The sequence below is a fragment of the Ceratina calcarata genome, unplaced genomic scaffold (genome assembly GCF_001652005.2).
Source record: "Ceratina calcarata isolate Rehan_Ccalc_2016 unplaced genomic scaffold, ASM165200v1 scaffold79.2, whole genome shotgun sequence".
Taxonomy (NCBI): Eukaryota; Metazoa; Arthropoda; class Insecta; order Hymenoptera; family Apidae; genus Ceratina; species Ceratina calcarata.
The window spans coordinates 90905-114356 of record NW_017179212.1 but is presented as its reverse complement, the minus strand read 5'-3'; the positions used below and the strand labels follow the sequence as shown (position 1 = coordinate 114356).

General features: G+C 39.6%; 1 protein-coding gene across 11 annotated transcripts in view; it reads left to right on the top strand.

Moving 5' to 3' along the window:
- LOC108630922 (rap1 GTPase-activating protein 1) overlaps window positions 1-23452 on the top strand; it is a 134134-nt gene that overhangs the window by 28187 nt on the left and 82495 nt on the right. The window contains exon 1 of one of the 11 annotated variants that reach the window (XM_018034510.2): window positions 17075-17163. The exons of the other annotated variants lie outside the window; for them this stretch is intronic. Coding sequence (XP_017889999.2) covers window positions 17105-17163 — 59 coding nt within the window. The 5' untranslated portion in view covers window positions 17075-17104. Of the gene's footprint in view, window positions 1-17074; window positions 17164-23452 lie in introns of those variants that run through there. 11 annotated transcript variants of the gene reach the window in all.

The window sequence follows — 23452 nt, the reverse complement described above, 5'->3', positions numbered from 1 at the left end:
CTGCTTTGGGCAATATAGGTATATACTAAGTTTCAGTCTTTCTAGTGTTAATATACAAATCGTGTCTATTATAAACCTACAGATCTTATCACATGCATCATAGATAATGAAATCATTACATGATTTCATTCACTTTGTCATAAGTTTTCGAAAGGAAGAAATGAGAACTATTCTTGTAGTGAGTAATTAGATCGCGGTTAACTTACAAGTTTTCAGAACTCGATATTATCCTCTTTAACGTCGTAGGCCGTACCACTAGCTGCTTCTCGAACGTGCAATTTCGCATTATGACTAGCAGACAGTGGCCTCGCATATGAAGTTTGCCCGGCTGTTCAATAGTTTCCATAGGATACCTGCAACTCGTGGCTGGGTATCAGTATTTGAAGAGGTCTCGAGAAACTTATTCCGTTCGTTAATAAACTCCTGTTACGACAATAATTATTATGCAATTATCAGAGTCATTAACGCTCTTAATTTCATGATTATTGGACTTAAGACTTGAGACTCTGTAGTTTTATGTGCAACGTTGGTTTCAGGAGCAGAATTGTGATAATTCATGATAGATACGAATTAATATTTTGAGCTTGTGTCATAACAGTTGGACTAAACGCAACTGTGTAAATGTGTGTTAATATTTATTCAAACGATATTTCAAAATCCTGACTGCTAATATAAATTATGGAGACTTTTCTCTTAAACAAAGTGAAACCATGTACGTTTTTTCATGGAACTGCAGGATGATTAGGTATAACGCAGGCCAATTTCCGAAGGAAAACATTTAGCAAAGACGGGGATTATTAACGTTCGACTCAACACCCTTTATTTATTGCTTCGGCACGAGGATCGCGGGATTTATTGCCCGGCGTACACCTGCACGGAAACAGCCTTTAAAGGGCACGGCTAAAAATTGTTTGGCTCTCGATATTGTGCCGGCTTATTAATAAAACGCATGGATGCAATTTTGCTCAGCGTGGGATCGCGCCGCCACTGCGTAAAGACACGAGATTTCAATTTTCGTGAGTCTCGGGGCCGGATGTAACGTTGAAATATCGCCGCGATTTCCCGGCCCCGCGAACATATTAACGGCATAACGAATCGCACGCGGAAACTCCGTATCGTCACGGTGTAATTAACACCGTAATAGTAAAATTATCGGCACGAACCATGTAACTGCAACTTTGTTCTACTCGGTTCACTACCATTTATTAATCGTATCAAAACGTGCTACAGTATGATTAAACCGTTTTTTCAATTAAAATCCTGCTCCTCTCATGTGCATACAATTTCTTTAATCAAATATCTCTAAACTCAGTCAATAAATTTCGTATTCAAGATAATCAGACCTTATATAAAAATGTAGGAATAAGAAAGTAGTATAAATATTGCAATTCGATAGGATTTACAATATTTTTATTAAAATGTGATTCTCCATAAAAGCCGATTTGATCAGGATAACAATTTATATTTGCACACGTGTATTTCGGACGTGCACAAGGGAAGGTGTTTTTTCTCTTCGTCTAATCGACAAGGGAGTGAGTCTATGGTGGGAACAAGATTTAGCGGCGCGATGTTATCGTCGCTTAATAACCTTGTCGCGAATTTTTCTCATGCACATTGTGTCCGAAACGGCGAGATCTGTTCAACCGTCGCTCACCGGGTCCGACAAAAAGTTCTCCACCTCCGGAATATTAAACAGCCGGGACACGGTGTTCGTTCTCGTGCTGCACACACATTTTTCGTGCACGCCCACTTCATTTTGTACGCGCTCTCCACTCGTCTTACGTTACGCATAGAAATCCCGCTCCCGTCGGAACGAGTTCATTCCTTTTTAGCGATGTACTCGTTCGGTCTTAATGCGTTTAACCGGGTCGGCCGATGAAAACTGGCCGTCTACCTGCGGTACCTGCCGGCTCCTTTGTCCGGCCGATTTTTAAAGAGGAAGTAGCGAAGGGAGCACGCGCTACGTCCGGACTCGTTCGCCAGGGAAGCCTCTCGGAAGAATACAGGGGCGGTGATTCTCGACTAGAGGGTTGCATTACTGTGATCACTTCGCTGCTTCCCTGTCGCTGCGCGCGACAGATTGAAAGTGGATGCTCTTTTCAAAATGATCTCGAAAAAAAAATTACTCCTCGTATGCATACGTTGTGTCATCGCGCAAGCTTATGATCATAAATACTGCTAGATATACGACGGTTTCAATTTTTTTAATCGAACAGAGGAATATTAAGAGTAAAGCACGTATCGTAATATTCAAATCATAAAAAAATGTTAACACATATTTTCTTACCTAGTGCAATATTTCACTTGGTACAAAAATAGTTAATCTAGTAATTACCGAGGTTAACGCGACTCGAATCGCACCGAAAGCGGAGAAACCAGTCGCGACTGGAAGTGTTTGAATTAAGAGGGGAGATAAGATACAGAATTGGATAATCCAAGGCGATTTCGCCACTCGCGATTTTTCCCGGTTGTCACTCTCGCGTATATCGTTTCGCTTTCCTGAAAAGTCGAACGTGACAACCGCGATTGGGTTTCAGTTCCGCGCGAGCGATAATTTATTCATCCAGACAAATCCCCGTTGTTGTTTTTCTTTTGAAAGACATGCCAGGGTATCGATTCTTATTATTGAGCAATAACGCGAATAAGGCGAAGGTGGATTATGGTTAGACGGAGTGCGTGAAATCAAATTCTTGTGATCGCATAGAAATTGTTAGTGAGAATCAATCACCTGGCTACTGATAATAGTTAAACGGAAGTTCGAAATTTAATAATTAATGAACATACAAAATTGTCTGAGTCAAAAGTGATGTACAGATTCCCAATTATTAACAGTTCGTATTAAATTTCATTGAAAACGTGTATTGTAATATTCACCAACTTCTCGTCATACTATTCAACAATTTATAACATCATAAAGTCCACATTTTATTATGCATAATGTCATACATTATCCAAACGGAGTATGCAATAGCAATTTATAGTAAAGATAGCTCCCCGGACCTTCGACGCATTTACAACATTTTTCAAACGGCAGGAATTCGAAAGGGCAAACAAAGAAGCAATTTGTATAATACAATGCCGCATTTAATTTCCATTTCCATGCCTTACGCAGCATCCGTGGAAGCGTCCTTTGGTCGTTCGCTCGCAAGATATAGTTAGGCTATTACCACGCAGCAGCAGAGGAGTGGAACTGCGAGCGTGCAAGTATAGTCGGGGCCACAATTTCTCGAACAAAGCCACTAACAAGTGAACGGTACCCTCTTGTGAATGAGGCTATATCTATGATGTGTACAGTGACCCGGCGTGCCTCGCAAGTACCACCAGTAATCCCCTTGACACCGGCAACGAGAATGTTGGCCACTTGCACCCACACCCACACTCGCACATCTCGTCACGTTCTCGTACTTTATTTTATTTATTGATCATTGAAAAATTCCAGACAAATTCAAATCGATCATCCACCGAAGTGTTAAACCACTCTGCAGTATTCTTCAGGGATCGTGGTAACAAATGAATCACTTTTCTGTTGTTCTTAACTTCATATCCGAATATTATTTCACTTTCATTTGTTAGTATAAAAATTTTGATGCTGTCATTCTATGGATTATCTCATTCTCTGGAAATAGTTTGTAAATATCCGTGACATGGATTTTTCCCTCGTCCATGGAAACTTCGGCGTAAACATTTTCTCCGCGTGGGGGTTTAACTTGTTTGCGTGTCAGAAGACATTAATCTGTCCATAAATTCTATGGCGTTTTAAATTGGACAAGTCTAGCTTGTTTTATGACGTCGCCCCTTCCTTTTTTGAGAATGTCGCAAATTTCATTTAAACGTAGTAAACGAATAATTGTTCTTCAATTAATATTTCATACTCTTTCATAAACCTCTTTTTATTCTTCATAATACTTTTGAATCTACTATGTAATATTTCTTATACAGTCTCTGTTTTACTTAAAAATACGTCTTCTCATTTGAAAGGTAAATGTGTAAAAGAGAAGATATAATATTGAACAATTAAATATTGTTTACCCACTGAATTTGATCAACCCATTTTCACTTTTATATTTTTAACCGCAAGTATCTGTTTTATCAAACTACTACATATTTTTCCAGTCTATTAAATTCAATGAAATGTTACACTAAACGTGATTTACGTATAACAGTGAGACAGCAAAACATGTTCATACGAACTTGTTGGCATAAATACTACTACTTCATGACAAACAGCGAAATTTATGATAAACGAAATGCCAGTAGAGTATCGGATAGAACTAAATAAATACGGTTTCCTATTTGAGCATTTATGACGGTAAAGAAAGAATTGTGCAATTTTAAAAGCGAAAGCGATTTACCTGTTATGAAGCCCGGACCTATGTAAGCATATTCTTGGATGGAAAGTAGCAATAAAACGTTGCACGCGCAAGTTCTTGTAGTATGACAGTGACAATTGTTGCGCTGCACAGATTGGTGTGAAGGTGTGGATGTTGCAATGTGTACTTATTTACACCCCCGTGTATAAGTCTTAAAATATATTAGAAAACTTTAATTTGTTCATTCGGTGTTAATTCCACGTGGCTAAGCGTATGATACAGAAATGCAGTTCTGTTAGGCACGTAATGTTTCTTAATTAAATCAAAACAGTAATTATAATTAAATTAGAGATGCTATGAATCAATAAAGAAATCTTTAATTTAACGTTTCATTTACAATTTACAAAAATCCATGAATAATTCAGAAACTATAGCATTTATAAGTATGGAATTTTTGTCTCAATGTAACATAATGTTCGGACTGAAATTATTTAGTAATAAATTGTACGAAACGTTCCTGACTCGTTTTACAATGCGAAATTGCAAGGTAATTAATTTCCATTGATCTTCTATTGGAACGTGAAATGAAATGAAATGAAATGTCAATCATTTGATTTTAATGGCTTGGATAAGGGATCAATTTGTATTTAATTTAGCCGTAAATGAAATAGGTAATTAAGCTCTGCTGAATACATGAGCATGTAAATTACGTATTAACTACACATCTTTAGTAGATTATACACTTGTTCCAGTAATTAATTTCTATTAATTGCTTAATAAATATCCTCTGCATAAATTAGCATTGGAAAATCGAGATCTTCATGTGAAATATAAAATACGGTATTTACAATTGGCACTTGTATTAATTATGATCTGTGCTACTAAGCACCTTATTTAAAATATCAATTAGGGTAATAATAACTGAATTTAGATTGAAATTGATACGTAAAATAATACGTATTTACTTGTTGTCTTAATTAAAGAGAAGTAGTTTTTACGTATATAACTCTGCCAAATTGCTGTAATAGTAACTCTGATTCAACTTTTAGCAAGCTTCATGGCCTAATAACCGAAATTGAAAAGAGCAATCATTTTTTTAATTAAACTCGCGATACGTACTATGAACGGCAGTAATTAGAGGTATCGAGTATTGTATATCAGTGCATAACGTGGAATAACAATTAATTACATATTTAGAATTAAACCGTTGAATCCAGAAAGCTAAATATTTTTATTATTGAAAGAATATGCTGTATCAAAAGAATTCCAAGAGAATCAGCGAAGTTCCACGATTAGTATTCTCAATTTATAAAATGTAGAAATGATCGTGTCAACATGACAGGTATCTTAGTCGACAGCTATCACTCCCGAAACATACTTTAGATAGAAAACTATGAATAAAAAGAATACAGTTGTTCCTAAAAAAATCGCACGCGACATCACGGAGACAGTAACGACACACCTGTTGCACTCACACGTTAAGGATGTATTGGCTATATAGTCAATCCCAAAAGTTGATGTACTTTAGAAAAATGCATTCCCTATAATTACAAATAGTGCATTCTTCTTCTAATTTCGATATTTAATGAGTTAAGTATGATTATTTGGCATTTTATTCATGTTGACAAAATCCGACCATTCCACCGTCGAAACGGCGAACTTTTGGAAAACAATTTCGTTTTTCCTCAATAACTCTTGAACCTTTGGAGATACGGGAAAATTGCATAGGACCTTTCTTGTGGAGGACGACGAGATCTACAATTTCTGTATAAAAACATTTCACTAGCGTCAATAATTTATGAATTATTGACGAAAAACGAAAAAACAGTTTTTTGCAAATAACTCGTTAACTATCGACGCTAGCGAAAAAATTTTACATGGAAATTGTAGATCTCGTCGTCCTCTACAAGAAAGGTCATATGCAATTTTTTCGTATGTCCAACGGTTTGGGAGTTATTGGCCAAAAACGAAAATTTGGAAGAAATTGAAGGGATACCCCTTGGAAAAATCTCGGAAAAATCGAAAATTTTTTTTTGCTGTTTATTATTAGCAATGTTCTTCCGACGTTTGATTTCTTTTTAAAAAATGCGTTTCTAAAGTGCATAAACTTTTGGGATTGACTGTATAGCCAATACATCCTTAAATTAGATCTAACATAGGAATTTGTGATGTCAAGTGTTTGTATATTTAATTAATTTTATGTTGTATATTTAATTAAATATTCACGGACTCTAAAAATGAAACCACGTCCTTTTAAAAATCCTGTCTATTTAGCAGCATGTCAAGTACCAAGTTTCATCACAATCTGATTATTATTTGTATCATCGATAGAACCTTTTTAATATCAGTGAACGGCGAAGGGAAACGAAAAAATATGAAAATGTAAGGAGAGCGGCGAGAGTAACTATCCAATTCCGATTCGCGTTCCTTTCCATCATATCCCGCTCCCTGTTGAGGCCTCGGCGAGTGTCTTTACACCTCGTTAGTCACTGTCTCGGCGAAAACGTGAGTACGTCAGGTCGATTTACGATCCGCCGACAGGAAGAGGGATTTCCATCCTGGATCAAGTATACCTGGCTGCCCTCCCCGCACCCTACTGCGTATTTTACCCGCGTACGCGAAGCTGGAAAAATAATGCGTCGCGTCGACTCTTCCAATCACGCGTCATCCTGTCCGACACTTTTTTCCCGAGGACTTTTCACGGAATTGACGGACCTCGAAACGAACGATGAAATCGCGCGCGACCAGTTCTATATCCGAGAATTTAACGAGACTTTCCGCTTTCCTAATTAGTCAATTTTGTACACATTTCACAGCCAGATTTTTATTACTTCGTTTGATACTTAAAATAAAAATTAATTGTGTAAGTTAAATGATTAAAACGTTTTTACAGGAAGCTTAATTTATTGGAAGTGAAGGAGTTTGGAGTTAAAAGACTACGTAACATGTATAGACTTCTAAATATTAAATTTATTGTCAATTACCGTGACTGTACTGAACATTATTATAGAGTTTGTTAGAAACGTTCTTAACTCGTTAAAGAGTTCAGATTAAGTTTGTAATGGTCTTCGTCTTGGATAATGCTAAAAAACAAATTACAGATGAGTATCCGGTGGCTCAGCGTTACAAACTAAACTTTCTTTAAACTATACAGCAATTTCATGTTACATTTATGTGTCAGACGCAGGTTATAACCGGAGAAACTTTGCTTCAATCTGAGATTTCAGTTCATTTAACGTATACTGTGACAGAACTTAAATAATAAGAGATTGAATTGTCTCATCTTTTCTTTACTTAAGTATTCCCAGTCCTTCATTAAACGAAATAAATTATTCTGAAAACCCTATTAGTACTAATATTACAGAGACATTAAAGTAGAATAATATCATTATCGTTCCATCGAGTCTGCATTGACTTTCATTTTTATTTCACTTCCTTCAAATAAAAATCTGTTTCAACGATTCGATCAAGATTACGTACGGCTTGAAATAAAGGGGAGAGAAAAATCGCCATGAAAGTTGACGTCGAATCTCAGAAATGGTTTCCGCTTCCGCCTTTCAACCCCTTCGCGTCAGCCGGGAACGAAGGTGTCCAACGGGGGATCTTGATGTGCACGCTAGCGCAGATTTAATTTGCCGGAAATCGTCGCTGGCCGGAAACGAGAGCGTCCGATAGTGAAACGTGATTTAAATGACACTCGTCGTTCTGATCTGCTCGCTCGAGTTAACCCTCGTTACGACATTATTCCAAGAAACCGGATTAGCCGTCGATGCCACATACCTTTCTAATGTAGTTATATCATTCGCCAGCGTATTTACAGAATTAGTAGAAAAGATTTGACGTCTAACGAGTAGACCGTGCAATTTATACAGAATATAAAACATTTGTGGTTGCCAATTAAAAAAGTGGATTTCAGATAAGCAACATCTGTGCATTTTAGATATTTTACATAATTCTATGTATCACGCGTAACATTTCTATTTTCTGTAAATGCAGTTGAGTAACAACAATTCCTGTAAAATCGTAATAACGCCCACTGAATTAATTCATTATTTGTAATTAATTTCCCGGGAAAGATCTTTGTCCGAGTCACCATGTCAAGAGCAGTTGACAGTGGAATAACAATTTCGTTTCACGTCGCCCGTTGCATTTGGAAAGGGAAAAAAGATAGACGGTCGCAATATTTTACGAACAATTATACTGGGTCCGGCGTACGCAGAACGCGGTTCGTTAAATAAATTAACTGTCAATCCGGGCGACGGACGAAACGAATTACCATTCATCGGTGTCGTGGCACAATCGCCGCGGTGATTGAGGCCCCCTCCGCGGTTCGAACATACAAACTCCCTCGTTTCACACTACCTGGCCGAAAATCAATCGCGATCCCCGGCTTAAAATAACACACCTTTCCGGATCTGGCTAATATTATCCCAAAAAATGAACTTTGACACGGGGGACGCGTGCCTTAGGGGCGAGGGTTCAGAGTACGTTCAGAAACGTTCTTCATTGGTGGAAATTTTCTCCCTTCATGCCGTAGGAAATCGTATAAAATTATATGCATATACTTCTGACGGTACGATGTGATAATTGCATTTAATCATATTAGGTGGACTGCAAATTTTTATTCATAGTTTCATTTTGCGAAATGTAATAATAATTTATATGCACACACATTTTAAATATCTCTGAAATGAGAAATTGGACAGAAAACATAGTATGTAGTGTGTACGTACACACTACACACATAATTGATTCATTCTCTATTCGGATAATAAGATTTTTTTGGAAAACCGGTAGCCTGATAATCGACGTTCTAACTTGCTTAGCCAGCTCTGATTTTATGAGATCCAAGGGTACTAGAGGACCATCAAACTAAATGGCAGCAAGAAATTGGCCATCCTAACATGCAGGATCCTATCCAGGAAACTGCAGTTGCTCCATTTGCTGGTGGAGCGGAACACGATCGAGTGCGCGTTACATTATTATTTCGATTGTTGGGTTCGCCACGGTTCGTTCGCCTCCCCTTTCTTTTCACCGTCGTGCCGCGGGTTTTCGAATTCGAGCAGCCGTGCCCGGGCTCGCGTCAAAATTCGTCAGGGCCTGTCAAAACGGTGACGCTCCTGCCAAAAAGGGGGATCGCCACCCTTTACACCTTTCCTCATTGTTTTCTTGTCTCTCTGGCGTCGTTCCATTTTTTGTCTCGCGTTTTTTTATCGCCATCGTCCCGCTTGCATTGTCCCTGTCGATTTGCAAAGTTCTAGCTATGAGTACATTTTTATTGAACAAATAGTAAAAATAGCATTTTATTAGCTACTGCAGTACAAATGAAAAAGCCAAGAACGAACTGATTATCTAATAATTCTAAAGAATTAATATTTCTATTATTTATAATATCTTATAATTTAGATAATAACTGTTGATTCTTCCATTGTTTTCTCTGTAGGACAATTTATATTTTCTTAAGAGACCAGCAAATAATAAACAGTGCCTGAAACTCTGTCTCAACAATTCTAATCTATTCGCCTTGGCTTGAATAATAAATAATCGTCAATGTTTGTTTAGCCGGTCCTCTGTTCTTGGGTAAGTTTGCTCAGGGTTGGTTGTTCCCCACGAAATGGGACAGAATTGTTCTAACGCTTACAACCCAGAAGTTTAAAGGATTAAATGTATAAGTCAAACCGAGAGTTCCGAGCTACCTTCAAATAGAATTGACAGAATTGCGAGGATACTTATTGGTATTATTTTCTAAAATAGTGACGTGCAGTGAAGCTTGTGTAACATCATTAAAATTTTCGCTCATTGTATTTTAAGAAATATGAGATTCTTGATATTTTTAATATATTTTTTACATTTTTCTAGTATTTCATTTCTGACAGCGTTCTCGGTAAATTGATAATGATATTGGACGAAGATTAAGTTTTCCTTCTTTCCTTCGCAATTTCCTTTGAACCCGTCTTCTTGGCAGTTTGTTCGTTTCCGGTTCTTTATACGTTTCAGAATTTCTTTAGACATCTGCTAAAAATCCACTCGACAGTAGACAATGCTTAAAAGTAGTTAGTGTCGCGTGAGTGGCAAAGCCTAAATCCCGGAACAATGACATTATGAGCCATAAACCTTTTTACCCTGTAGGAAAACGTTTGGAACGTGACTCGGTTAACTCAAGCCTTGACCATCTGCCTTTTGATCGATTTCCATGTGCGTTTCATCTGGAGTAGAAATTTTCTCCCTAATGCATCCTTTCTCTTCCCGTATGTATATTAAAAAAGTCCTCTGCACGTTTACACATCGTTTGCTTCAGTATTATTCCTGATCTTTTAGAGCACCGAAAGTAAACTGATAATAGGTATCAGATAAAAAAAAATGAAACATAGTTCTATAAGTAAATAATCACATTTTTTAAAATTGGAAATCTTAATACGACTGACAACTGTTATATTGAATGATATAATTAAATACAATTTCCACAAATATCCAGAATTCACAAAATAACAGAGTGACCCCAGCGTCTGCTTTAGTCTTCAGGTATCTGATTCGCGTCACTCGTCATTGTCCTCTTCACCCACGTACTCGCAACGTGTCACAACGCACGCAACGCGTTACGTAAACCTGTTCATTGTTCTTTACTCGAACGGGGCAAGCATACTATGTGTTTCCCTCGGGCTTCAGGTTGAGAGCTTATCGTCCTTACCAACGCGCTTCTACCGTGGAGTCAAAGAATCGGGAGGATTTGACGAATATCATTTTCATATTGATGAGCGTCGTCGATTTATGATACAGGCTATCGCCTACGACATCTGCGTTATCGAAAAAAGTATGCAACATGGGAGTCACGCCTCTTCTGTCACTATGTATTACAGTATTGAGTTTAATCTTAGCATTTACGAAATCCTTTTAACTATAATAAGCTTCCACTAATTCTGTAATGGGTATTTAAATATACAGAGTGACTCGATATGAAATATTATTTCACATTATTCTTCGTTTATTGTTATTATTTTATTTTAATATAGTGCACTGGAAAATGAATTTTGGATTGATAAGAATATATCAATGATCGTCTATTATTATTATTATTATTATTATATATTGTAGCCTGTGTAATAAATATTTGACTGATTTGATAGTTGCGGTGAAAAGTGTAGTGTATTACATAAATACATAGTAAATTCGCATAATTTGCTGGCTGTTAATGCGAGGGAACGCTCTTAAACCGGAGAAACGGGACAGGTTGGGTGAATGGATACATAAGTTCACGAGTAGGTGACTAGGTAGGTAGAGTAGGTACACGCACGTACGAGTAGCTGGGGCAAACGATTATACAGTTGTATAAGGCGGAGGAAACGCGTGCACATTGCGATGCACACGTGTCGCGCTGCAGATTTCAACCGAGTCCGCAGGATGCAGCTACCCGGTGCAGGATAATAGACATCCGCGTCGTTAATAGCGATCATTATCAATGCTGAAAAAGATTCTCTGTCGGCTCAGGTTTGCTCAACGTCCTTTTTCCGTATTTGCATTTTTTGATCAAACATTTGGCTATGAAATTAAATACAGGTAGCCCTCCTTCAACACGGTATCTTATAACACGGTTTCGCTATAACACGATAAGAAAATTGCAAAAACCTTTGTAAAGTACTGTACTTCGCCGAGGCTTCTACTTCGGCGAGGCTTGCCGTCTTAAAGATACAATGTTGCCACTGAGATATAATTTAACATTAAACTGAGTTAATAATTTAACATTAAAAAAATTAAATGAAGGCCTAAGCTTAGCTGAAAATCTCGAGTCATTTTTCTTGAATGCAGACCCTTCTACTAAAAGAAGCCGAAAATTCAAAAGGGAGCTGCAAAACTGTCTAGCTCCATACCGAGAAATTTACAATGACCTGGTAAGAACCAGCAACCAAAGTACAATTACAGATTTTTTTAAGAGGGAAGAAGATGCAAGAACTTTAAATGAAGAAAAAAGTTCTGAAAGTGAAGGCGATATCATTCCACCGAAAAAACGTTCTCGGTTGATTATACATACTGAGCAGTGACGACGAAGAAATTTATTAANGGCTCTGGGTCTCATACAACACGGTTTCACACAACACGGCATTTTCTAGGAACCTATCTACCGTGTTATAGGAGGGTTACCTGTACGTGTATTTTTTATTCAACTGTTTTATTGTCGATCATATTCAATTAGGATATTATTTTTTCGTCAATAGTAACAATTGTGCATTTCGTTGTTAGAAAAACATGTTGTTAACATTGAAAAATACCAAACTGCGATTGAAAGAGAACTTGCATTGAGGAAGTGAATAGTTTTTGTTGAATCGAAATTTCTGTAACGTACTCAGAGGATATGTTCAATGGACAACGTAAACAATATTGCGGTGCAACTGTCAAGTGACATGAGATCGTTGACTTGCATTGCGTACACACGCGTTTGGAACAATAGTAATCAGACCGGGAGAGCGTAGACTAGTCGAGCATTGTATACAGGGTATAGTTTACGAGTGCCGCACATATGCTCGGAACGCTGTTGCCCGTGCAATAATGTTTTCCACCATCAGCTGCGAAGAACCTGTAAATCACTGCGGCGACATCGGTTCCGATTCAAACGATCAGATTCTCCTTTCGTCGCTTTTCACCATCACTTTCTCTGTATCCGTGCGACGGGACTTCTGCTTTCGCTTCATTTCACTAGTTAAATGGAATCGCATTTTCGTTCGACTATTAGAAATTTGTTACGTGTCTCATTTTATTATATCTCTTCTTCCGAATCTTATTATATGCATTTTTATTACCATTTCACTTATTCGTAAATTGAACGATCAGAAATTCAGACGAGATCAGTGAAACAATGAAAGAAATTGAACAAAACGGAAATTAAGCGGTTGAAGGGTCGGATTAACGGGTAAAATGCATCCGAATGACCGATGCGCGTTCAATCCGGGCAACGAATTAGGCCCATTGATGCGTAATGATTTCTGACCGAAACGTCCGGTGGGCACGAATCGAAATCACTCTCGCGCCGATTACCCCGAACCGACAAGAGGGTGCGCTTAATTTTACGGATTCGGTTTTGCGGTCCGATCCCGGGTTTCCATCCCCCGAAAATCGCGGAGCTCGGCACGCATATGTCGCGTGCCGCGATCCCGTCCAATTTTCCCCCTATTTTTTTTTCTCGGAATGGTTACTTTTTGTTGCGAAGGGGTTTTTCCACTTACGCGGTGGTTTATGGACCGCGAATAATGGACCGCATGGACGGGAACTCATTCAATTCCGGGATAGTGGAAAAATTCGTTCTAGCGTAGATGTTCTATTCTTCTCCGATGCACCCAGGGAATTCTATTCGCGGCACGTGTCAGAATCTTCAACTTGTTTTGAGACACAGGATTATAGACCTCAATTCGTATAAAATTTAGCCAGAAATTATAGTACTTCGCGTATTTCAAGTTTAATAATATCATTGATTAGTTTGCAACAGGGATGCGTAAGTCGAATTTTTTCCAATACCGAAAGTAAAAACGGATCTCGACTGAAATTAATACATAGAATGGAGTATCGCGGTGGAATAGAGAAGGTCGTGGGTGGTCAAAAGCCTCCCTAGATTTGCATCGTCGATCGCCGATTACCAACTACGGTACCGAGAGCCTGGTCGCCGACAGCCATGGCAAACGTATTATGCACGCGCATATTTAACACGTGGATACGTAACGGCACACGCAGTGCCCGTGGCGTGACACGCGTTTGACCCGCGGGGAAAGTAATAGACGAGCTAAGGCTGAAAAAAAAGGCTAGCTAAGAAAATGGAGAGAAGTTCTGAGTCACGGAGAGCGGAATTGTGGGGATATGAATGGATGAAACAGGCGGTCAGTGTTATACACGCGCAGATGGGTACGTCAATAAATGGAAGACGTCCCACATTACATTGTACCTACAATGAAATTGAAACGTTCCGGGTAAACTATATAAAGTAGATATCTCTCATTTCTTTAGTTGTGGACGTGTTCAATGAATCGGTACAAGTAATACTTTATAAAGTTTTCAAGCTAATATGCAATGTAGAAGAATAGTCAAATAGTGAGTAGAAACTTGAGTATTAACCTTTACACGACTTGTTTTCAATAATCTTTCTTAAAAATGTATTGGATAATATCAAAGAATCGTAATAAAAAATTGTCAAGTTGATATACACGAGAGGAAATGAAAGGAGAATGGAAGTACGAAAGACAGATAGATAAGATTGATAAAAGACGATGTAAACGTAGGAGAAAGAGTGAGAGAAGCAAATCGTGTAGAGGGGTAAAATATTTCCTTGCCGGGGGCCCGCTCCTGGATTTTCCCTTCCTCTCGTTGCCCCTCGCTCGCCAGAGCGTGCCCCCTCCGGCTCGGTTGTGTCATTGGGATCCGGGGCCTTACGAACGCGTGACGCATGCCTTCTCGTTTCATACTCGGTTCGTCGGGCTGCGCGTACGCACGCACGTTTCTTTCTGAGCGCTGCGAGGCCCATTCAAGTATACGTGCGGGAATCCCACGAATCGCGAGTCACTCATCTCTCTTCGAATTGAGATTCGTTCGACGAACAGTGAACGAGATCTAGTGCAAAGAACGAGGTCGTATAAAACGCATTAGCGGCGTGATAAATAAACTGCCTGGGGGTCAAAGTGATTGTCTACGCTTTCGACGTACCTGTCTCGCTTTCACGGAATCCTCGTTATTATTGGATACAGCTTATACACTCGTGACCAGCAATTATTATTATCATCCGAGTGGGTTCGCGTTTCTGTGCACGTGCGGATTGCGTTTCACGTTTGGACGAAGACCGATACGGGTGGTTTGTGCCTCGTTAGACGATGCGCACGTGTGTTCAAAAGTTCTTTGACCGTGGTAACTGAATCTTTATCGAGCGACGAGAAACAGAAACTCCTAATTGAAGATGCAGATGAAATTTCTCGCGAACGTCATTCAATCTCGCTGATATCCACGCAACGTTCACGCTCACACTAGCACGCGGTATCAGCGGCCGCGGGAAGGAAACATCGTCGTATCTATCAACGTCTTCTTTTATTTCCTCCCGCTCGGAGAGAGAGAGAGTTCTTGTTGGCTTTTGCCGAGAATCATCTCCCCACCCTTCGACACCGTCGATCGTCTCTCTGACAATCGGCATACGACGAGGCTCATACGAGCCGAAGCAAGCATCGCGACTGCGTCCTCTTCTGTTCGCGCTTCTCGTTCCCGTGTTCAGCGGTTTGTGAAACGTGCCACGATCGCTTCTCTCAAACGATTCGAGCGTCGCATTTATCGTTCGGTGAACAAAAGGAGACGATACTGTTTGTGCAAGTGAAGATAACTGGTATTGTTGCCACGAGATGAATTTCTCGTAAATCCAGTTAACCGTTTCAGGGAGAAAACGTGATTTGTTTCGATGTCCAATTAAGTGACAAGTTGCCTCTTGACAAACGTTCAGCTTCGTTTTAAGTGTGAATTCTCGAGAGGCGTTGAAAGAGACGTATTCAGAAATTAGAACGAGATAAGTGTGTCCCATCATCGGGTCGGTCCGTTTGGTAAAGTTTACAGCTGTCGCGGAGTCGTCCTTAATAAAACGCGGGCAGGACATCCTCGATAAAAGCGGTTCTTTGTGCCAGCGTCGCGTGTCAGTGACGAATCGGTCGCGTATCGTTTCTAATCTCTTATTTCTTGCAACGGCGTCCTTCGCAGAGGCCAACGTTATCGTTTTCAAAGAAATAGCGTTGCACTCCTCGAGCACTCGAAGAGGAAGAAAGGGCCATTCAGCGCGAACCAGTCGTCGTTTCCGGTGGATCGAGCAATAAGCTCGGAGAACCTGACCCGGAAGGACGTCGGGTTTTTCATCGGCGACACCGCCGGCAAAGTATCGGAGGAATTTCAATTTCAACGAACAATCGCAAGAACTATTAACGTAGTCGTACAGAACGTAAACGTTTCTCACCGTGATTACAGTACGGCGTGCTCGGCAACGTGAAACGAGTATCGGGGTTCTTGCCACTGCACTTACGCTTATCTAGCGAGGCGTCGATCGGATCGAGCAACAAAAAGCTCCGGTCATAAAGCTCGGCGCGCATTTTTCTAAAGTGAACCCCGTCACCCTGTGGCGTTCTGCCATTCGACCTGGCAAATACGTTTCGCGTTGATGCATTAGAGAGCGACGTCGATCCAGAAATCGATTCCCGGTGCGCTCGTGAGAGCAGAAACGTGTCACGGGCGAGTATCCGTCGATGAAAGGAGAGCTTTTCGTTCGCTTATCGCGGTAATAGCCGTCTAGCGCGTGAAAGAGAGAAAGAGAGATAGCGAAGGATCGTGAAATAGGAGGAGGCGGTCTGTGTATTATCGTGGAGAATCGTGGGTGGAGAACGAGCACTCTTATTCTCGATAAGGCGACCAGAGAGCAAGGGATCGTTTGCCTTTAAATCATATTTATACTGGGTAGCTGGGAAAAATCCCCGACGAAATAATTACCTGGTGCGTGCGGTGGGAACCGATTAATCGTTCTATCAGTTTATCGTGGACGTTTTAATAAAACTCACCAGTGTATATATATATATATATATATATATATAGACGCTGGGTCGCTCAAGCGCGTGCACATGTACGTGGGAGTCTGTGCGTGGCCTCGCGTGTGCGTGGGCGGTGTTCGATGATCGCGGGGTTCGTTTTCGACTCTGAAGTGGTTCGACGAGCATCGGTAATAATTAGAATCCGTCTGGATGCCAGTTTTGGAGGGCGGCGTAGCTAAGAAGCGGAGCGTCGACAGGACAGCTCGCAAAATGAGGATGAGACTGTGCACCGGCTCCAAGGAGTCGTACAGTCTACTCTCCAAGAAACGGTAAACATTTTACGATGCATTTCTAACTTGTGTTATTTGTAATTTGGCTTCTCTCTTACCACGAGCCATGTTTTATGGTCACTCTTCCTTTACTGTTCTCTTCTTGTTTTTTCGTTTCTTATTTTCCTTTAGTTTTTTATCAAAGGCAGATGGAAAATACGTGTTAACGTTGTATTGTCATATTGTACTTCGTTGCTTGAGCCTGTGTTTTTTTATTTTCGATCTGTAACAATATTTGCATTATTCATGATTGAACGTCGCGTCTGTTTCGAATGTACACGTTCAATTGGTGTACACGCGAAAGGTACAGTCGCCGTTCAATTTACCTATTCATCGACTATCGGTGATCTAAACTGTCACCATACGATGTCCTCGGGATAACGTTATTCGGTACACACTCGTATCTTGGACGTTTCAGGAAGTTAGGGTAGCCTGCGAGAGCAGTTCCTTCCCCTACGGTGAACGTCGTTAAAAGAGTTTCGTGCATGCCCGTTACATCGGCCGGGTATGCAGGAAGAACCGGGAGCGTGTGCGCCGCACGAAGTTTGCATGAAGCCACGTAACGAGCCGTAATCTCGCGGTAATTTACAAAATGACAGTCCATAAATATTTCGTTGGTAAATTGTGATTACGGGTTTGATCTCGGCTCGACGTTTTTTTGTCTTCACGCCCGCTCCCCCTACTTCGCCCTTTCTTAACGCTGTAATCGGTGTTCACGTTTTCCCCGCGATGCAACCGAGTACATTACCGTGCACAAGTATATGTAGTTATGCCTTCAGCAAATTGTCCATTGAACTCGCGAGAAACAATGATAAATATTTTATTGTCTTGAATTAATTAAAAAAGATATATAATTGTTATAAAGATGCAAATCATTTCTTAAGTTTAAATTTAATTGAGAATTACATCACGATTTTTTATCCGCTATGATAAACGAAATTAAACGTGATTATAAATTATCTTATCGAAATGTGAACTCTGTGCACAAAGACAATTACGACGAACATAATTCACTTTTGACGGTCACTGTATGTACCGAGACGTGTAATACCGGCGTTGGATTCCGGAGAGTAAAGAGAAGAAGCAAGAGGCATTCCCGGCGATTCAGAAAATCGGAATGCATCGTGTAACGCGATACACGCGGATGCAACCACGTTCCCTTCCCGGAAACGTGTTTGTTTTTCGATTCGTGGCGCGGGACACGAGCGATTTTTTTATTACCGAACATTACGTTTCGGCTTCGATTGTTCCTGGAATACTTTACCCGAGATTGAACCTCTGAAATAGCGTAGGACCGAATGCTTGAAACGAAACGATTTTAAACGTGAATAATCGAAATTAAGGGTTTGCAATCGATTTTATGCTTAAACTTTTTTATTTTACAGCCACGTTACGTTCATGTACTATTATAAAACTGTACAGTGTTTGTTCTGCAATTCCCAGAATTGGAAATAGCATATTTTTACTTTTAAGTCATTTTTGTCAGCCGAATAATTTCAAATTGTCATGCAGAGAAAAATTTGGAAAAACGAACGACGTTTTAAATATTTGTAAATCAGGAATACAAACATTTTGCATGAGAATTTGCACGTTCAGTTTGGAGTTGAAGAATCAGGTTAAAACTTGTAGAATTTTCTTTTCAAGCTGAACGTGCGTATTTGCAAGAATTTGAATATCAGCCGGCGTATAGATACATATAATTTTCGTATCATCGGATTAAAGAGGCTAGCCTCGGCTCTGTCGCCCGCGTAAAAATGCGATTTCCTTGGCGATTCATTTAAATGGAAATGAGCCATATATCACCGGTACGTCGTTAGCGCGGTTTAAATATTAATTCGGTCCGACTACGTACATATCGGCTACGACTATAATTACGTAGACTCGTCGAAGTAATTAAACGATCTCTCGATGGTGGAATTAAGTACTCGAATTCTGGAGAACGGATCGTCGTGAATAATCCGACCGCATTATTACCAGCGTTTCTTGCATATTGGAAATCCTAATTGCGCGATTCATTTCATTAATTATGCATTTCAATAATTTTGCTTAACGATTGTTCTTAACGAGAAATCAATACCGTGATTTACTATTAAATCTTGTTAGTAAATAATTAATACGATCCAAGAAAGAAATCGTGGATATTGGTAAAACTTATTCTTTCGAAGTTGCAACGCGCGTCCGAAATGCAGTTAAATGAAATATTGCAACGACAATCGTTGGCAGAATTATGGTAATTCGAGGGTCGAAGCACCCGTCGCGATAAGCATTCATTCGGATGCCAGTGGGGGTACTTAAACTGTTTACATAGACCGAATGCGAATCGAGAATTCCGAATGGGCCCTCGGTCGAGCAATTTTTCTCGTATCCGATTACGACTGAACACGATAATCTCCCCCCTCCATCCTCTCAACGGGATCCTTTTCACCGGCAAAAATTATTACGCGTCGTGCTAATGAATTAACGCGGTTCCATCAGAAATCGTCTTGCAATTAATCCTCCGCTCGGATGACAAAATATGATACTTGCATTCTATTCATTATGTTACCCAACGAACTTCAAGTGACCGCAAAATATCGGATGAAAAATGAGATTCCTTATACATAAAGCATCGCTTAAGTAATATCAGTTAACAAACATGTTTTTTAATATAATTAAAAGTGATTAATTTTGATTATATGTACTTTTGTAATAAATCAACTCGCATGATGACTTGAATTTTTGCGACATTGAATGACGCGTTGCATCGTCGGAAAAACGATGTCGTTGCTTAGGTAAATCCTTCGTAGAATTAAATGTACGTATCGGTGTTAACAGCGGTTTAGGAAGGGTTGCGAGGTGTCGGTGTGCGTGCAGGTATAAAAGGCAAACAGAGTCACCCCTTTCACGTGTTCCTTGGGTAAACGCGTGTCCGCTCATTGAAAAGTCTGTTAAGCCGGTCAGCGTTAAGTCGACGGTGAACCAATAAATCCTCTCTATCTTTTTTTCTACACATCTCTGTAGCCCTTTTACATATTTCTTTTCGCTACGAACGCGCGCCTCGCGAGTGCCCTTTGAAGTTCTATTTAACACGGGACATTCGCGTGTACCTACATTCATACATATGTGCGCGCATGCCCTTACAAAATGTATATCCTTCATTCTGAAATGTAATTTATAGCGCGCCCCGGTAATGGATGTATTATGGTTGTGTAACACTGAGTTCTAGTATAAATTGAAATGGCCTTCTCCGTATGTCGCACTCCTTTCTCTGATGCATTTTTCTCCACGAGGAATTTTTCATTCAAGAATTCAATTTGCTTGTCACATTATCAAACAGAGTTTATATAAAAAATCCATGAAAAGGAGCGATAATACGTAAATTTATTGAAATTTCTGAATCAGCAGTGATTCATATTTAGTGAATATTATTTAGTAATGGAAATTAGTATATTGTTGATAAGAATAGAATTTTTGTAACTTCTTGTGCCATTGCAAATCATATAATATAAATTTTCCAATTCGAATTTGAATAAAAATCAATGACAAGGTGACGATCCTCGATGCACCCTTTTGCTACCCATTCAGGATGCGAGGAACGGCGGACGGGTAGATATAAATTAACATGTGAGCCGGAGAACAAGTGACCATGTGTTCGCGATATCTTCACCGTTTCTTCGATTCCTTCTTCGCAGCTGCCACCGCGGAGCGGAGTTTCCGTCTCCGCGGCTGGTCTGTCGTTCTCCTTTTTTACTCGGTCGCACGTCTGCCCGCTCGCACGCATATCCGGCCTTTTCCGACCCTCGAGAATGAATCGAACCACTGTGAGAATCGCAGCGGATTTTCGATCGGCCGACGATACATCGCGAACCCCGTTGAATCGGAGCTTCCTTTTTGCCAAACGGCCTGACTGCACGTGACAGGCTTCTCCGTACACCGTTTCGCCGCTATTCAACTTCGGACGCGATTTTTCTTCTCCGAGTTCAACCGTCTTTTTTAACAGATTTGTTTGTCGATAACAAAATTCAATCGAATTATGTTCTCATATAGAACTACGATATTCTCTTGAAAATCAGTGCTGTGTGTTTTTTTAGCGTTGATCATATTAGGTGAAGTAAAAAGTTCTGAGCCTTTTTTGTCTTTATTTCGACGATGAAATTGACTTCTTGAGACTAGCCTTATGCAAATGGTTCCAAACGGTTTTCTGGCTAATCTTCAGTTCCTGGGCAATAAAATAAGTGCTCGCATGCCGGTCTGACTCGACGATTTCCATGATTTTATCAACGTTTTCGACGATTGGCCTACCAGAGCGTGTCTCATCTTCGACGTCCATATTACCAGAACGGAAACGTTGGAACCACCGCTTTGCTATTGCATTCGATACTGTATTGGGTTCATAAACAGCACAAATTTTTTGGCCGCCTGCATCGCTTTTTCCCCTTGGTTGTAGTGGTACTGAATAATGTATCGAATTTTCTCATTTTTTACCTCCACTTTGGAACGCACTAACACACAACTGGATTCACTCATCAAAAAATTGTCACAAGACTTTTTTTAAGGCGTTATGTCGCCTTTAATTTGCCGTATAGAATGAGAAGATACAACGTATACATCGTAAGATATGGCTCACCAAAGCCATGTAACGAAAAAGGCTCAGAACTTTTTACTTCACCTAATATTTGGTCGACGAGGGAAATTATTGAAAAATTCATGAAAGATTATTATTTCATTTATTTATTTCAATAACCTGTGGGAGTAAGAAAGTAAATAATTTATTACTGAGACTTGGGACTTAGATTCTGAGAATCGAGATCGAAATTGAACATTTCTCGTGAATCTGGTACATAGATTGTAATATAACCATGACCAGTTTTCCAAGTTCCCCCTCATAAATTCCTTATTCGTCGTGAAATATAAAGGGATCGACCCGGTGACCCGTGCTGAAAACAAATCGACTATTTCTGATCCCGTTCGCCGCCTTCCCCCAGAGATACCGAATGGGTTTTCTCGATCTAGAAAAGAAGAACGCGCCGAGTCACGCTGATTTATCACACCTGTCGCACAGTCGAAAGCCATTTGCATATTGCCCGACTTCGATCGTGACAAAATTTGAACAGAAATTTAAGTTTAATGAATTAGATCCGAATCATAATTTATTACGAACTAAAAGCGACCAGACATTTTATCATATTATAAAAATTTTTTATGAACATAAATAAAATATTCACTGTAATTAATTACGAGTCACATTTAGAACGTGAAAAAAGTAGATTACATCTCCTGGACAAAGTGCAACATTATAATTAAACGAAAAACCGTGGCGCGTTTGAATAGTCCATAAAACTCGTCCAGTTGATATTTCACGAAAGTCGTCCATGAGAAAAGTTCCCAAGTTATTTCGCATTCATCAATTCAGGCAAGTGAGCAAAGAGGCGCCTTGGCTCGGCTCTTAACTTTCATCCATCGCGACGATATTCTTATCTCGCTGCGGTTTTCGCGGAAACGAGGAATAATGGAATAGAACGGTCCATTGTGTAATAGAGGAGTGACGATTACTCGCGCGCGATTCCCAGAACTCTGCGAGTGAGACATGTGATTTCCAGCTTCTCTAATATTATACATTCCAGTCTGTGAGCAGCGATTTTTCTGCCGTAGAAAATCCTGGGAGTACAGTACCATTTGTAGAAAGTTGTCTCATGAGAAGGTTTCAACAAAATTGAACAGGTCCGTGACCTACATAAACGATTGCATCGCTGAAACTACCGATTAAATCTAGCTGTCATTCATCTAATTAAATGCAATTCACTGCAACTATTTTTTCTGATATTGAACCTGCATGAAGAAGAAGGGCATACAGATCGCGAGTTAGCTTTCTATTGTCTCGCGTATTTTTAGATTTGTCTGTAATATTGAAGGCACGTAGAACGTAGGAAGTAGAATAGAATATCTATTGCAAAAAGCAATATGTGATTACTTAATCGCGAAATGAATGGAGATGAATGACGAACCGAAGGGAATATTAAAAAACATATCACGAGATTACATCAGGAAAATATATATCGCTGAATTAAAAAATGAAATATTCATCGTAAGATCTTCTCATAAAATTCATTTTATGAAGTAATTCACTAAACCTACTATCATTATATGACTAGTTTATTTGCTGGAATTATACATAAGTGCAATTATCATTTCACGCGAATATCTAGTTTTAATAGTAAATTTTTTATTACAGTCGTCGAGCTATCATTAGATTTAGCAATTTGTATCTCGTAGGCTTCCTCGAAACGTAAGTATCTCCGCAGAGAAACGC